General features: G+C 42.4%; 1 protein-coding gene across 2 annotated transcripts in view; it reads left to right on the top strand.

Moving 5' to 3' along the window:
- EXOSC1 (exosome component 1) overlaps window positions 1–17,500 on the top strand; it is a 311,547-nt gene that overhangs the window by 134,702 nt on the left and 159,345 nt on the right. The window contains exon 6 of one of the 2 annotated variants that reach the window (XM_044056237.1): window positions 15,647–15,688. In XM_044056237.1, the coding sequence (XP_043912172.1) occupies window positions 15,647–15,688 (42 nt within the window). Of the gene's footprint in view, window positions 1–15,410; window positions 15,462–15,646; window positions 15,689–17,500 lie in introns of both variants that reach the window. The other variant, XM_044056236.1, reaches the window with a different exon arrangement.

Below are 17,500 nucleotides of genomic sequence, written 5' to 3'. Positions count from 1 at the left end.
TTTATGGATTTAGATTGCAAGATACAAGCAGTGAAAATGTTTTAGTCTCTCTAGTTTTTTACACAGGTCAGGCATATTTTTGTCAGCAGAGGAGAAGTTGTGATTAGCAATTAGAGTTAAATGATTTTACCTGTGAGGGGAAAAGGGCAAGAGTCAAGTGGGATATAAGTTTATCTTTCCAGTAGAACAATGTGATTTAGGGCTACCTGATTTGAAGGGGTATTTCAGAGCTACACAGTTGAGGCTCTTGTACATAGCACAAACAAAGTTATAATTCAAAGTGGAAAGGGATGATGATGATGAAACAGGGAGGAATCTCAAGAAACAAGTAGGGACTGGAATTTTGGATGCAGATCCCTCAGGAGAAGAGCAATAACCATACAGTATATATTCATAAAGTAAAAGAAAGTATTCTAAGAACTAAGCCAACACAGGAATGGAGAAAGGAGATTCTGCTGATAGGGATAACTGCAATTAGAGATGACTGCAGTTAGGGGTACAGATAATAGGCAAGAGGAGGCTGGAATTTACTGGCAAAGGAACCAAGGTATTGGTAGTAAATAAGGGAAAGGTAGCCAAATGGGGGATGAAGCCATGAAAATATTTGGACAATAAGCTACAGACTGCCTTCCCTACCAGGGATTGATATCAGATTATAGACAAAGAGAAAGGGATAGGGAATCTTAAATGAGAAAACTGCACTGGTTGAGTTTTCATTTGAATCTAGAAAATAAGCTTTTGTTAAAGGGATATTTAGTAGGGCGTGTAAAATTTTGCACAATAACTATAGAAATCAATCAGAAGAGGTCAGAAAAGATTCGATAAACAATTCACAAAGAAACAATGGGAGAACATGTGTACGGCTCCCAAATATGCAACAAACTGTAGAAGATTTAGGATTTTTGCCTGGATACTTTTATACCCTAAGCAGACTCCAAAGAATTTTTCCTTAGGTAGATGGCACATGTTTGAGGTGAAATAGGGGAGAAAGAGCTACCTGGGAGCATATGTGCTTGGTGTGTAATGTCTTTCCTGGAATTGAATGTGCCTTACTCATCATTGCCTTTTGTCTGAATAAAATGCAACATTTTTACAAACAGCAGAGAATAAGATCGTCATATTTGTACATCTTGCCAGCTGACAGAACGTCATTACATTTCAGTACAAAGGGCAGACTAGTTACCAGTTACTAGAGCCATGTACTTTCTCAACACTCTTACATTTAAATTAATAAAGAGAGGTACTGCTTGCATCAAGCAAACATGTTATTTGGCATGTTTAAGTTGTGACAGTCTGAAACTAATCTGACCCCATCATATTATAGTGGAGTAAGAAAAATCTTTTGGAAAACTAGCTTCAGTTATATAAAGTACACTTCCTATGGATATTGCTGCATTAGACAGTGTATCACATTAAAAAAAAGTCAAAATCATATCTGCATCAAGAATACGAGTGTGTGCACATTTTTGTGTTTTAGAAATGAAGAATAGCTTAATCTGATGTTTAAAGCTCTTTTGCTACATCTTGTTCTGAAAACTGAACCCCTGTCATAGTTCACAACACAGACTGTTAACACAGGTGTTAGTGTTATGCATATACATGTACTGTACATCAGTTAGTCTTTATTGTATAATGACTGGCTATTAACATTCAAAATGTAGCATGCTGATTGGTCAGCCCAACCAGCATGCCCGTTGTAAATCCAAGCATCTACCAATGGAAAAAGTCAGGTTGCTTAGACTTTCCATTAATATATGCTACAGCTTTTTCGCTTTTCTTCAGCTTTAAAAATAGCAATAATAATAATACTATTATTAAACAATGAAATCCAGACAGTACAGTGGAATGAGAGAGACAGGACAGAGAAACTACAAGGAAAATCGGGTACATTATGCGTAAATAAAATAAGTATATTAAATAAATAAATATTCTGTTTAAATAAATTTTAAACTGCTGCAAGTTCTCAACCTCCAGCTATAAAAAGCATAGACTTTGATATGCTCTGCAGTGCATTGTTTGGCATATCATAACGGAAACTGTTTTTAGCCATCCACAATAAATCACGTAAATGTGTACTTCAGTATTTCATGTTGCAGTGCAACTCATTTCAACCTTTCATATATTCTTCCACTAATTATAGTTGTAGAACTCCTTAGCACTACTTTTATGCATATGTTGTCATTTTGCTTTTCTTTTTCTGCCTGGTGTTGCTCATGCATTCAGTGGTTAGAGTTGGGGTAAAGATCTTGTAGTATATTGTCACAGTCTGAAAGGTAGGTTTAGTATGAGGACTTGTTCCCTAAATGGAGTGAAGGAAACGTAATGACTGAGGAGGTCAGGCAGCCATCTTAAAAAAAGCAGTGTTGGAACACAGACACAGTTGGTCTTCTCTCAGAAGAGAAGGAGACTGGCCACTGTGCCTAAAAAGAGACGAAGTCTGGGAACCTCACTATAGCAGTGACTTGAGTTTGGGGACCTCATTGAAAGAAAGCAAGAGAAATATAGGTGTGGGCATAGAAAATACCCAAAGGATTGGACTGGTATAACCACTGACTAAGACATTTGCAAAGAAAGCTCTGAGAACAACCCAGAAGAAACCAATGATTAGAAACGGAGAGACTAAACTTGAATGACAGCAAGTTTTTCGGTTCTTTATTATTTGTAAAGTTAAGCAATATGCTTACGTCTGTCATCAATAAATGTTTGTTTAACACAAGAAATTAAAGTTTCTGTCCAGTAGCCCAACAGCTGATTTCAGCCTGGGAGCTGTTCCTTTCCTTACTAAAAGAATTAAATGAAAAGTTACAGTGATGGAGATGCGTGCTGAATGAAATGAAGTGTTGCATTGGTGGAAATGCATGCTATTAAAAGTATATCTCCCTGAGATACTAACCAAGAAAGGGGTCTGCTGTCTCATAAAACTTTAAACTTCATCTTAACTTCAAAGTTAAGATAGCCTCATAGGTGAAAGATTCGTAAGGCCGCCTTTAGCTATGTCAGAAACTCAAGGGAAGCAATGTCAGAAACTCAAGGGAAGCACACAGCAATGTGTTGACCTGGTGGTTATTGGTATAGCATTCTCTATATCACCAGGTTCAGTGAATCTGTTAGCAGACAAATTCAGCTCAAACTTTAAACCCCCCCCAACACACCATCCCCCCCAAAATATCCTCAAATATAATGCCTCCAACTCTAACAAGGGAGCATGAAGTGGCTGCACTCACTAAAGCCAAGAATAGTCTCAGTGGGCTCTGATAACATTCCAGGATGCTTCCTGAACAGTCTAAAATACAACTTATCAGGACCCCTGGGGTCATTAATGGCATTAATTAACTTTAGTCTTAATGCAGGCTTTGTACCATGTGAAAAGAGAACTGTGATGCTCATCTGCCTTAATAAGGGAAGACCCTCAGCAGATCTTGGAAACTACAGACCTATTAGTCTGACTAGTTTTATTTGCAAAGCTATGGAAATAATCAACATGGAAATTATTAACAGGGATACAGGAGACCTCCAGACACTGAATCCATCCAGTTTAGCTTTATCAGAGGAAGGTCGCACTAAGGCAGTGAATGAGGGGAAACTATGCACTTAGATCTGGTTAATACAATACCTTTCTTGGCCATTGTTAACAAACTTATGGAGCTAAGTATAAGCCACTTTAGAACATGCTGGATAGCTTTCTGGCTCACTAATAGGACCCAGGGGATTAGAATTAGTGGGACCACTTCCACAAAGAGGCCAGTCACCAGTGTATTCCCCTAGGGCTGTCTGCTGGGCCCACTCCTCTATGACATGTACTTCTTGGATGTCAAAGCCAATGTCAGAGGGCTCTGGCTAACTAGATTTGCAGATGATTGCAAACTGCTAGCAGTCACTGAATTCCCCCCAAGACAAAGAACACCCTTCAGGAAGGACTAACACAGGCAAACGCTTGGTAGAAATGCATTATAGTACCTTTTGGGAAATTAGCTACTCTGAGTAACTGTCATTAATAAAACACCCCTAAAAGTTGATTCACTAGTCAGGGATCTGGGAACTTGTGTAGGTAGTAACCTAGCCTTCAACCAACATGTGTCCAAGGTAGTAAGATAATCTCAAGTTGCTCAACTGATAAGCAAGGGCATGGCATGTAGGTTCAGAGACATCATACCACTGTATTAAGCCCTCATCAGACCCATCATAGAGTATAATGCCCCCTTAGGTATGTAGCTGAACAGGCACATGCAGCAACTGGAGCATCTACAAAGGTTCCGTACGTAAAGAATATAAGGAGTAAATACAATGTCCTATGCTGATCGCCTCAAAATCCTGTCTCTCTACTTTGGGTCTACAATGTATCCCTGAACCTTGTTTTGGTGAATATTTTGCACAACTGCAAAACAAGCAGCATCAGAACTAAATTAAAAGACGTAAATTTTGTGTTTGACATAAGGAGAGTCAGACATGTTTCTCAGAGAATTCCCATTCTCTGGAACAAGCAACCCATCCATGTGAAACAGAGTTCCTCCTTATCCCTATTTAAGCGCAACTTGGAACCATGCATGGGTAATGTGAAATTCATCCCGGTCTAGCGCTTGTGTCTGTGATGGACAGATGTCAGTAAACCACCCCTTATAAAAATCAAATGTGTGGGTCACATTTGAGTTGTACGGATAGGCTTAAAAGGACTCTAGTGGTCATTAGCGTTGTATGCACCTATGAACCTTTCACCCTTTTTATAAAAAAAAAAAAAAAATTCTCAAATTGTTTAAATCTAACAGTCTGTCATTGTTGATTATGCTCTCTTTTACATCCTTCTTTGACCTAAACTGTTCCTCTTGCTCCTTTAAGTTACATAGGCAGCCTTATCCCCCTTTGTCTTAATCTCCAGCAAAGAAAACATCTCTAACTTATTTTACCTTATCATTCTCATAAATGTTGCTGCCATTTTCTGAACTCTTTCAACTAAACCAATTTCCTTACCCCAAAGTGGGATTCAGAACTGCACGCTGTGCTCAAGGGAAGCCTCACAAGCACCCTATGATGTGGCATTATAACCACGTCTCCTTTAAATTCACCCTATTTTCATGCTGACAGACTTCTCATTAGACCTAGTTTTCAGCTCTTGACAGATTGAACATTGCTGAGTTTATAGCACCTAAACCTTTATCACAATTCTGACTGCTAAGCCTAGCTCAGCCAGTCTCGGGCATCACTCCCAGATTATCCTCAAACTTGCAATGCCCTAGTTTTTAATTAAAATACAGCTGCCTTTACTCTGCCAATTTTTTTCAGCTAACACAAGTTTTTCATTCAACTATACCTCATTCTTAGCCATAGCACCACCTTTCATGTAATCTACTTGCTCTTAATCCACTGCAAAATATCAGGCATATATATTGAAAAATACAAGCTGCAGTCACAGCCCCTGCAGTACTTAGTCACCATCCTTTCCTTTAGACATTTCTTCATCACAGTTTGTACCCCTGCACATCAGATAGTTTAGCACCCACCATACCAGCCATTATCCTGCTTTCCCAGCAACCTTCCAGTAACCATAATGGGTTCTTTATTAAAGTCAGGACCTACTATATCAGCCTCTTTGGGCATGCATCTTACCACAGAAATGAAACGTGTTTGTCTGGCATGGTCTTTCCATTTGATTCCTTCAAGGCACGAAAGAAGTGATGTAAAGACTTCCACTTGAACTATTTCAATCTGTATACAGTTGTCCTGGCCTTAAAGTCTTTGGAGTAGGTGCGGTTTTCTTGGCTGTGGAATGAAATAATATTTAAGTCAGCAGTAAACCCTCCAACCCAGCTGCTATGAGTATGTCCTTAGAAGAATTTTTAGTTTGGGTGGAGTGGAATCCTATAAAGCCCACATCAGTCAATTTACAAGTGGATCAGTCTTATTTAAGATACCTACATAGGTTCATAGTTACTTAGTGGGCCATTAATCTGTGAGGATCCTTAGAAGCCTGGACAATACATACCCATCAAATTTTTACACTTATCTTTGTGTTATTTTTACTTAAAATGTAAGTAGAACATTTACATATTGCCTCTATCCCTGAGGGACAAGGGTGCTAAACCAGCACCCTTGGTGTATGATTTGGGCCTCCATTATTACACAGCCACAGTGTACCTGCCTGCTGTTTCTGTCTAATATGACTTAATGGAGGGCAGAAGTGTGGCTCATCATTAACTACTGAAGCGGTTCTTTAAAGTAGCTGTTCATCTTCTCCTGTCAGTGAAGAACCTCTCTCCTCTATAGGAACTGAACTTCATGATCAGTAGGCTTGCCTTCACCCATTGGAGCCTGCCTGTTCTACAGTGTGTCAGGGCATGTTGGAGAGTAGTTTTCCTGGGGACCATCACATTTGCTTTTAAAATCTAAGGTGCAGGCCATCATGGCTAGGGACCTTACCTTTAACAGTGATAGTTTGTTCCGTAGAACCAGCTCACACTTTTCTTTCAAAATCTGCACTAGAATTGTCCTTTAATACCTCTGTTATCTTTTTCTTTGACAAAAATCAGGGATAAAGGAACCCTTCTTTATATGGTTGTGGACTTGTTAACTGAGATTTTGCATGAAATGAGTACGCTTAGCAGGTGTTTTATTGCATTTGTTCTTAGGAAGAAAGGGATGGCATTTGCTGAATTAAGCCATCCAGGTGGATTGCTTATTGTAACATTTTTTGTCATCAGGTGGCTCCCAACCTGTTGCAAAAAAGACTTCTACCTATGTGATCAAAAGCCACTCCTCTAAAAGTGTGTATTTTCAGTGCTTTCTTCAGATATTTCTCCATTGCTGGTGTGTGTGCCATGGTAACTTAGTCAATTTCACATCTTCAGCAATCATTATTGTGTAGACCACAACTCCAGGAATTTAGCATTTGCCTCTTTAGTAGTACAGGACACAGCCTTCTGAACATTTTATCTTGACTGCCCTTTAGCTTCTTCCACCATGGTGAATTTACTGCTTGTTATTCTGCTCAATCAGTGAACCACCATTGAAAGTCATTGGTGATAACTGTAACAAATTTGTTATTTTCTGTTGCTGTAGAAGTGGTGCCTCTTTAGAAAGTCCTAAGGACTCTTCCACTTTCCCCATGTGCTTCTAAGATCCCTTCCATCAAGCAGATGCTTTTAGAGTATATCAGGCAAGTATGTACTTGTTTATTACTTAATGTTGGATACTCCTGATTTGTAGAAAGTACTCACTGAGTGATTAGAGCCAACTGATAAGCTTAGGAGCTGGCTGTGCTGTTCCACTGTAGTGTGTATATAGGAGTAGGACACCCTTCTTCAGAACTTGAAACAGAAAAGGGATGAACCTAAATGTAGGCACACAAAGTTCCACTTACATCAACTCATAACTGTAGGAATATTATCTCTTGGGTAAAGCCTGAAGCACTGCTGTCACTGACTGAATCCTGCATGCTACCCCAGTGCATCCTGTGATGAGCAACATTGTATTTATCTTGACATTATTTCAGCGAAATGAGAGAAAATCAAATTATTGATCTGATACTCTGTGTCATTATTCATCACGGATGGGTCTTGGATTCCACCTCAGATCCGAGCCAGCAACTGAAGGACAGAGCCAGAGCTCAAGCTCTTCCCTTCCCAGAATCCCCTGCTGGCCTGTAACCCCCAAGTCTCATTTGCCACGGAAATGCTAGGTTGTGCAAGCGACTACTTCAGATAAGTTCAAATAAGTCTTTTTTTCTTTGGTGTTTTTCTTTCCTATTTTTTAGTTCTAGTGTTCTCTTTACCCCTGTCTTTCTTTTAGTGTAGTTAGTTTAGGTTTCCTCCCCTCCCTGTAGTGTGTTCTAGGATCTTTCTTGTGAGTTCCCGCCTTTTTTCCCGGGTCCCTTTCTGTAGCTTTTCGAGTTAAGGGTAACCCTTAGCTGTTTCCTTCTACAGATAGTTGTCTTTTCATTAAGGGTAGTTTTTTCTTGGTCCTTTCTATGTTCTCTTTTCCCAAAGTGTGTGGGGTGCTCTCTCACACCTGGGTGTTTGTGTGTGGCTGTCTTGTCAAGATGTCTGAAAGGCCCTCTGGCTTTAAGAGATGCTCCTCCTGCATTCTGAAGATTCCCCATTCCGACTCGCACGAGGAGTGTGTTTATTGCTTAGGAGAGGGTCACCTGAAGGTTGAGTGCGACATTCGTGCAGCATTCAACCCCAGGGTTCTCATGGATCGTAGGAACAAGTTACTTTTGAAGGGGGCTAGCACAGTAGGGTCCTCTAGCTTCTGGCTGCCCCTCTAAGACTCCTTCAGATGCTAAGAGGAGACTACTACTTCCTGTAAGGAATCCCCTTCAGAAAAGCCGAGGCTGACTGATCACAGATCTCCAGATCCAAGCCCAGCCTCCTTGACTTAGTATCAGTGCTGTTCTCCAAGAGCCTTGGATCATTCTATCGGATCCGAGGCCTCAGCGGCTCGGTGGTCCTCTGATCCAACTCTGTGCAAATCATCTTCAGATCCGACCCATCTGTCAGATCCATCTACGGCGCCGGCTAAAGCATCGGATTTGTCAAGGACTTCAGATCCGATAATCATTGAGAGTTCCGCCATGAGGTGTAAGAGCTCAGATATGAGCGTCAAAGTCGATCCCCTTCCCAGAATTGCAGAGCTTTGACAGGATCTCCAGCAGGGTTGGGACATTCTTCTGTATCTTCCAGGTCTTCCAGAAGTTTTCTTCCCATAGATATGGATAGGATGACGAGGAGTTTCCTCAAGGCTCAAATCAAGTTGGGCTTATTGCCATCCCCGGCTCAGTTGCCTAGGGGGCCTTCTCCATCCATGGAACTTCATTCTCCTCCGATCCATCTAGGTTTGGATCGTCAAGATCAGAGCATTCCTTTTGAGAGGCCGGCAGAGTCCAGTATCCCTTCCTTCCTAACACTGTCAGGGCCCCTTGCCGGGTTGTGTTCCGCTGCCCTCAGAATATGCTGTACCTTGGTCCCAAGAGTTCTGTACTGGTTCCTTGGGGGGGGGGTCAGGCCCGGATATTTTGGACCATTTCCGCCCCTTGGAGGATCTCTGTTACTGGACAGCTCAGGACCAATGTCTGGAAACAGTGCTGTCGGGGTCCCTTCTTCCTTCCCTCCCAGGTAGTTGCTGCTGCAGGAGATGAGAGGGTGGCCTCGTCCAGTCAGTCGGCCTTCCAGGTGGTAGACAGGACCTTCTCTGGCTGTGCAGTTATCTCTCTTTCATCTCTAGGTCCTCCCCAGCCCCTTTCAACTGTGGATGGCAAGGCGTCATCCTTCCAGGGTCAGCCTTCCCGTGAGCACCTTCAGACATGCATTATCCCACTCGGAGTCCCTGCCTATTCCAAAGCCTGCTGTGGAGGAACCTTCTCGGAAGAGGACGTGCAAGAGGAGACACTTGGACTCCCCTAGAGAGTCCCTCACTGAGGACATGGATTTCAAGTAGGGTCCCCCAGACTTCCATCTGAGGAAGTGTCCTTTGGGAACATCCTCAAAATTCTTAAGCAAAGAGGTGGTTGGTCTTCCCCCTCCCCATCTTTGTACAAATCTGTGTTCCTGATGGCCTTTGGGATGGGCCCATTTTCTACTTGGGTGTCCCCTGCCAATGAACTTGTGGAACTCATTGCCAACAGGGCATGGAAGGAAATGGACACAGTGGAACCAGTCCTCAAAAAGGGTGACAAATTCCATAGTCCCCCCAAAGATAAGAACTTTTGAAGTAAGGGTGTCCCTGTTGATGCCATTGTGATGGCCACATCTGCTATGGAGGAGCTGGCCTAACAGAGCTCCACGGTCCATCCCCCAAACGGAGAGTCTTGGGCGATTAACCACTTTGGAAAGCGCATGTTTGGCTCAGCTACATTCAAACTGAGTGTGACCAACTACATGGCACACTTTACCCGTATTCAAAAGGATTTGGTGTCTGAACTCACCATTTCCCTTTCAGAGTGTACTGCCTCCAGAGAGTCTTAAATTGGTCTCTTCAAAGCTACCCACTCTGACTTCTTAGGCTAATGCTTCAATGAGGTTGACCTCCAGTGTGGCAGAAGCAACCTCTCGAGCAGTGGGCACAGGCATTGCCATCAGTTGGCATGCTTGGCTTCAGCTGTGTGGGTTTGCGGATTCCTTTAAAAGGCATCTTCCACTAACTCCCCCTTCGGGTCAACATTGTTTGGTTCTTTTGTCAAAGAGACAGTGACCTGCAGCGAGCAGGAGGGGAAGATTCTGTCCATGGGTAAGGATCAGGTTCTCCACTCCCCAACAATCCTTTTCCAAGAATCAGTGGGGCAGTAAGAAACTTTGGTTCTGCAGGACTCTGTCCTCCTTTCAGGATGCTCCACAGGAATTCTATTCTATTGGCCGGTGTAGAGGATTCAATGGCAGACGCCACCCCAGAGGCAGAGGGGGTCCGCAAAACCAGGGCTCCTGGTAACCTTTCACAGAGAAGCCCACTCAGCGCTCCTGAAGCGCTGCCTGGCTGTCCTGCCCCTGAGGCAGTCTGGGAATGATTCTGCCTTCAACCACTAGCTTGGACAAGTCTTACCTCAGATCAGTGGGTGTTGAAGATTATTTCCAGGGGTTACTTCATTCCCTTCTTTTCAGCCCCATCCAATTCGGAAATCTCTCTCGGATGTTCACCCTCCCCCCCCAAAGGGAGTTGGCCCATCTCATGGTCCAAGACCTTCTTCTAAAAAGAGCCATCCAAGAGTTTCCAACAAGACGAGGGTCCAGAACTTATTCTCCCTTCTTTTTGATGCCAAAAAAGACTGGGGACCTGTGTCTCATTTTGGACCTCAGCGAGCTGAACCAATCAGTCAAGAAGTCCAAGTTCCGGATGGTCACTTTTCAGTCTATTCTGCCTCTTCTGTGCAAGGATGATTGGATGTGCTCAGTGGATCTCAAGGACGTGTACTTTCATATTAAAATCAACAGACACTCCAGGAGATACCTGCACTTTCGGTTAGGGGCCAGTCATTACCAGTTCAGAGCCTGCCCTATGGACTCGCCACATCCCCCCTGGGTGTTTTATCAAGTGTGTGGCAGTGGTGGCAGCTCATCTCCGGCTGCAAAGATTCCAGGTCTTTCCATACCTGCACAATTGACTCCTCACAGCTCAGATGAGGCATCAACTTTCAATGGCCACCGACTGTGCTCTCAACCTTTTTCAGGATCTTGGCATCATGGTCAACCTGCCTGAGTCCAGTCTTTCTCAGTGTCGGAACCTAGAGTTTATTGGTGATCTTCTGGACATGCTGTCAGAGACTGCAGCACTACCCTTTCACAGAGTTCAGCTCATTCAAGACCTGGTCAATCAGTTTCTGACTCTCGAATATCCAACAGTCCACTTAATCTTGCAGGCACTAGCTTCGATGGCGGCTGCCATCCAGTTAGTGCCTCTCACCAGGTATCACATGCGGGTCCTGTAGTGGACCCTGGTGTTTCAGTGGTCTGCCTGGTTCATCCCATGCCCATGACCATCAGGATCTTTCAAGTGTGCAGAATCTTTCAAGTGTACAGAAATCACCTTGCATGGTGGGGTCAAGCTCAGGATCTGATTTTAGGCAGACCCTTTTGTCTTCCCCAACCCTAGGCCATGGTGACCACAGATGCCACCATGTTGGGGTGGGGGTGGGGCATTTTTGGGGAAGGACAGTCCAAGGTATGTGATCCTTTATAGAGACAAAATTGCACATAAATGTCCTGGAGATGAGAGCAGTCCTTCTAACGTTGCAAGATTTTCAGGAGTGTGTCCCTCTCAGAACTATAGCAATTCAAATGTACAGTGTGGCAGTGGTCTGGTATATCAAAAAGCAAGGGGAACACAGTCTTACCCTCTGTGCAGAGAGACCATGAGAGTGTGGAAATGGGTGATTTCTTCCGGGTGTTTACTTCTTGCAATGCATATTCCTGGTAGTTCCAACATGTTAACCAACAAACTCAGCAGATCTATTCTGAGTCCTCACGAGGGGTTCCTTAATCCATCAGTGGCACGTCGGCTATTCAACCATTGGTGTTGACCTTGCTGCGATCTTTTTACCTCCACAGTCAACCACAAATGCAACCATTACTTTGCCCTGATCCCCCCAATGGAGAGTCACCCATGGATGCCGTAGTTCACGATTGGCTGTCGGGACTTCTATATGCTTACCCATCAACTCCACCTCATTCCCAAAGTTTTGTAGAAAGCCCATTGCCTGAATACCCCTCTCATCTTCATTGCCCCCTCATGTCCTCATCAGGTGTGGTTCTCCCCTCTTTGGTCTCATCTGAAATATCCTCCCTGGATATTGAATCCCGTCCCAGATCTCATTTCTCACCATTGGGGGCTTCCTGTTCCTGACCTCCAGACTCTTCGTCTAACCGAATGGTTCCTCTAGTCCCAGTGATCCTTTACCAGTCCAGGCTTCCCTCTCCAATGAAGAATATTATCTTAGCCTGTCAAAGCTGTCTACCAAGAAGGTATATTCTAGTAAATGGAAAAGATTTTTATTTTGGGCCAGGCAATGAATTCTAGACCCTTTTTCAGCCCCTATTCCTGACATTCTGTTGTTCTTGGCGTCTCTCTTTCAAGAAAGGGCTAGTTTCTCCACAGCTTAGATCTCCTATCAAAGATCCTTCCCCACCATTGGATTTAACTCTGGTGTTGCAGTCTTTAACACAAAAGCCCTATGAGCCTGCGGCATCTTGTGACCTTAAATTTCTGTCTTGGAAGATGGCCTTCTAGGTAGCTATTACTTCTGCCAAGAGAGTTTCTGAGTTGCAGGCTCTCAGCATTAAGCTCCACCCCCCTTTATGGTCTTCCACAAGGACAGGGTGTCTCTCAGGACTAATCATTCATTCCGAAGGTAGCTTTGGAAGTTAATCTCAACCGATCTGTCCAGTTACCAATTAAGCATTAAAATGTGCTGTTATTTAACAAAGTTTTTTATGATGATATGAGATGATGAAAACATCATCATCATCATCATTCTCTTTCGGCTTTTCCCGTTAGGGGTCGCCACAGCGGATCATCTCTTTCCATTTCTTCCTATCCTCTGCATCTTGCTCTGTCACACCAACCGCCTGCATGTCCTCTCTCACCACGTCCATAAACCTTATCTTAGGCCTTCCTCTATTCCTCTTACCTGGCAGCTCCATCCTTAGCATCTTTTTCCCAATATACCCATCATCCCTCCTCAGCACATGTCCAAACCAACGCAATCTCGTCTCTCTTGCTTTGTCTCCAAACTGTCCAACATGAGCTGACCCTCTAATATACCGATTCCTAATCCTATCCATCCTAGTCACACCGATTGCAAATCTTAACATCTTTAACTCTGCCACATCCAGCTCTGACTCCTGCCTTTTGTCAATGCCACTGTCTCCAACCCATATAACATAGCTGGTCTCACTACACTCTTGTAGACCTTCCCTTTCACTCTTACGGATACCCGTCTGTCACAAATCACTCCTGACACTCTTCTCCACCCATTCCACCCTGCCTGTACTCTCTTCTTCACCTCTCTTCCACATTCACCATTACTCTGAACTGTTGATCCCAAGTACTTAAACTCGTCCACCTTTACCAACTCTACTCCCTGCATCCTCACCATTCCTCTACCCTCCCTCTCATTTACACACATATATTCTGTCTTAGCCCTGCTGACCCTCATTCCTCTGCTCTCTAGAGCATATCTCCACCTCTCCAGAGTCTCCTCAACCTGATTCCTACTCTCACTACAGATCACAATGTCATCTGCAAACATCATAGTCCACGGGGCCTCCTGTCTGATCTCATCTGTCAACCTGTCCATCACCACTGCAAATAAGAAAGGACTCAGAGCTGATCCTTGATGTAATCCCACCTCCACCTTAAACGGATCTGTCACTCCCACTGCAGTCCTCACCACTGTCACACTACCCTCGTACATATCCTGTACCACTCTTACGTACTTCTCTGCCACTCCCGACTTCCTCATACAATACCACAACTCTTCTCTAGGCACCCTGTCATATGCTTTCTCCAAGTCTACAAAGACGCAATGCAACTCCTTCTGACCTTCTCTGTATTTCTCCAGATGAGATGATGAAAACAATTGTACTTAATTGGTAGTGGAAATTGATTGGTTAAAATTTATTTAAAAGTGAGTGGTGGTTTTGTGTTCGGTTTCTGATGAAGTCTTAGTGACTAATACAGAATAATAAAGTTGAACTACGCTATAAACTTTATTCTGGTGTCCTCCTCGTGCTTTACTTTTGGTGCTGTTTTTTTTGTACCAGTGTTCTTCCCTAATTATTCTAATAAGGGGGAATATACATTACATTGTTTGGATGTCCATAGACCGCTACGTTTTTATCTTATGAGGACTGAAGAATTTCGAAAGTGGCAGTTACCAAGGTATCAATTTCCCAATGGATTGCCAGCTGTATTGCCTGCATTTACGATAGCAGGCATATGAAGCTATCCAGACCAGATAAAGCTCAATATACTAGGTCTGTGGCTATGTCTTCCACCTTCTTGGCTAAGCTTTCTTTGAATGAGATTTGTGCTGCTGCTACTTGGCCTAATCCCCGCATCTTTGTTTCACACTATAGGTTGGATTTAGTGTCTAGGAAAGGGCTTCCTTTGGTTCCTATGTGCTCTGGCATATCCTTCCCTGAGGCCACCCAGGGTTCATAGTAGCTGGGGACTCTGACCCATCCTTGATGAATAATGACATGGGGAGCATCAGATAAAGCGTTATGTACTAACCATAACTTGGAATCTGCACTATTCAGTGTAGTCATTCATCACATTCCCACCCTCCTTCCCCCTTCCTTTTGGGGGACCTGGTAGATGTAGAGGGATGCTGTTTCTTACGGAGATTTAGTATAATGGGCAGACTATGCTGCTTTTTCCTCTATCCAGCAAACTTGATCTGAGGGTTACAAGTCAGCAGGTGATTATTGGGAGGGGAGGAGCATGAACTCTGGATCTGTCCTTAAGTTGCCGGCTAAGATCCAAGACTCATCCGTGATGAATAATGACACTGGCTCGCACAGATTCCAAGTTATGGTAAGTACATAACACTTTCTTTTTGCTAAATGTGAACCTGTAGCTGTGAAACATAAAATATTCCCACGATTGCAGGGACATGAAGTTAGTGTCCTACTAACAGAATACTGGTAGATATTTTCCCTGACAATACGGGCTTGGGAGGGAGTAAGCAAGTGATCAAGTAACAGAATGCTAGTATAATATGGGACTGTGTGTGTGTGTGTGTGTGTGTGTGTGTGTGTGTGTGAGAGATACATGGGTAACCGTACGCTTACACTCCAAATATCAAGAGTTTTTGACTAGTAGAATTTTCAACCCCAACCCCACCCCAGACAGTGGCCATAGAATTTAGCAGCACTTGTAGTAGTGTAAGATGCCATGCCACTGATTCTCTCTTGTCTGTTTCTCCACAGGTGGAGGTTTATAAATGTTTCAGACCAGGTGACATTGTTCAAGCAAGAGTTGTATCCTTGTTTTTATTTCAATGTTATCTTTTTTCCTGTAATTACTACTTTTCCCATCACTGAAAAGGAAAAAAAATGGATTTTTGTGTGGCTTCTATTGTTTGAGAATGAAAATGTACATATTTTCAGTAAATGTCATTAAGTGCCTGCATATTTCTGTACTTACCACTGTGTATGCCTTATAGGAAGCAGTAATTGTCAAGATCTTGGGACTTTGGCATGTGGAGGTAAGTAGACCTCTCAGCATCTTGCAGCACGAACTCTGCACAAAATAAAATAGTAAGAGGACGAAGGTGCAAAACTAAGAACAGATTTTAAATATTGATCTTATAAACTTATAAGGTTGCTACGATAACAGGACTTGTGTTAGCCTGCCTTTTCTGAAAGATATGACATCTGAAACTCAAATGTATGTCATTATTTAGTGACTTCAGTCCTTAGTGATTTGCCAGAAAATAAATTTTATGTGGAACAGACCAAAAATGTGAGAAAGAAATCTGGATAGTTGAGAGGTAGAATGTTTATAAACGTATCTGGAGAAGCTTTCTTGTTATTTTTTAGTGAGTAGAGGTTAAATCACAGTAAAATAAAGCAAACCAATGCAAATATCTGAAAAGTGTACCAAGGTAGCCTAGCAAAAAGTATACAGTTGTAATGCAAGAAATGGGAGTGGTGCATTGCAGTGGCTGTGGTGCAGTAATGCTCAAGATGTGTTATTTCCCCATCACCAGACACATTCTTAAAAGTAGAGCAGACTTAACCAGCATTCTGTGAGTTTTATCTCCAACCCACTGACTTGTACTACTACTACATTTACCCCAGAGGGTGCCAAGAATGAAAATATTGAGCACAGTTCACGTTGAAGACAAATGAAGTAAAACTACTCAGATGGAACGTTATGGTGAGTACATAACTTATTTTTCATCATTGATTGTTACATAGAGTAGAAAGTGTTCTGTCCTTGTATAGTGACTTGGCTTGGAAAATGATCAGAGAAGTGTAGGAGAGTTTTGGGAAGCAGAGAAGGGCCTGATATGAGTAACATACTTGATAGCTTTCTTGGGAGTGTTACCTGCCTGTAGCTTGACTGTGATAAGGTGCTTCATATTCTTGTCCTCAGCAGGTCTACAAGTCACAGGTTTGGCCTCACTTAAGACTTGAGTCTAGAAAAATGCAGACTGTAGTGTCACGATAGTCTGGATCTGTGAGGTAAGGCGATGAGGCTCCTAGGTGTCATTCGTGTTTCTTTGGCAAGCAACAGTGGTGTGAGTAGGGCAGACATGCAAAATCACTATAGAAATATGCTTCCCTATCAAAGTGATTTAAATTCCCATAGTGGGAATACGTTCGATAGAACATCAGTGTTAAAAGGAGTGTGTGTGTGTGTATATATCTATCCATCTATATATATTATATGTATATGTGTGTGTATGTATATGTATATATATATATATATATATATATGTGTATATGTGTGTGTGTGTGTGTGTGTATATATATATATATATATATATATATATATATATATATATATATATATATATATATATATATTCATGTCAGATCCACGAAAACACACACATAACCGACGACCGGATCACTGATTTGAGATTACAGACACAACACATACCCGACAATGGTAAGTAAATGTATTCCGGAAAGGAATGTATTCCTGTGTCCGCAATACAGTTAAAAAACAAAAATAAGCATGTGTATATTGGGGGGGCAAGCCCCCCTGCACCCCTCACACACACCCTACATAAATATACCAACTTCAAGATCGCACCACATTGTGGAAATGTTAATGCATCCCATTTCCCACTACTCACCATTGTCAGGGATGTGTTGTGTCGGCAATTTCGTCTCGGTGAGGTCTGTTAAGTGTGTTGTCGTGGAACTGATAGGTTCCCATATAGATATATGCATGTATGTATGTATATATATATATATATATATATGTATGTATATATATATATATATATATACATATATATATATATATATATATATATATATATATATATATATATATATATATA

This window comes from Protopterus annectens, chromosome 14.part0 (genome assembly GCF_019279795.1).
Source record: "Protopterus annectens isolate FY-2018-M chromosome 14.part0, PAN1.0, whole genome shotgun sequence".
NCBI lineage: Eukaryota > Metazoa > Chordata > Ceratodontiformes > Protopteridae > Protopterus > Protopterus annectens.
This window is presented reverse-complemented; position numbering and strand designations above follow the sequence as displayed.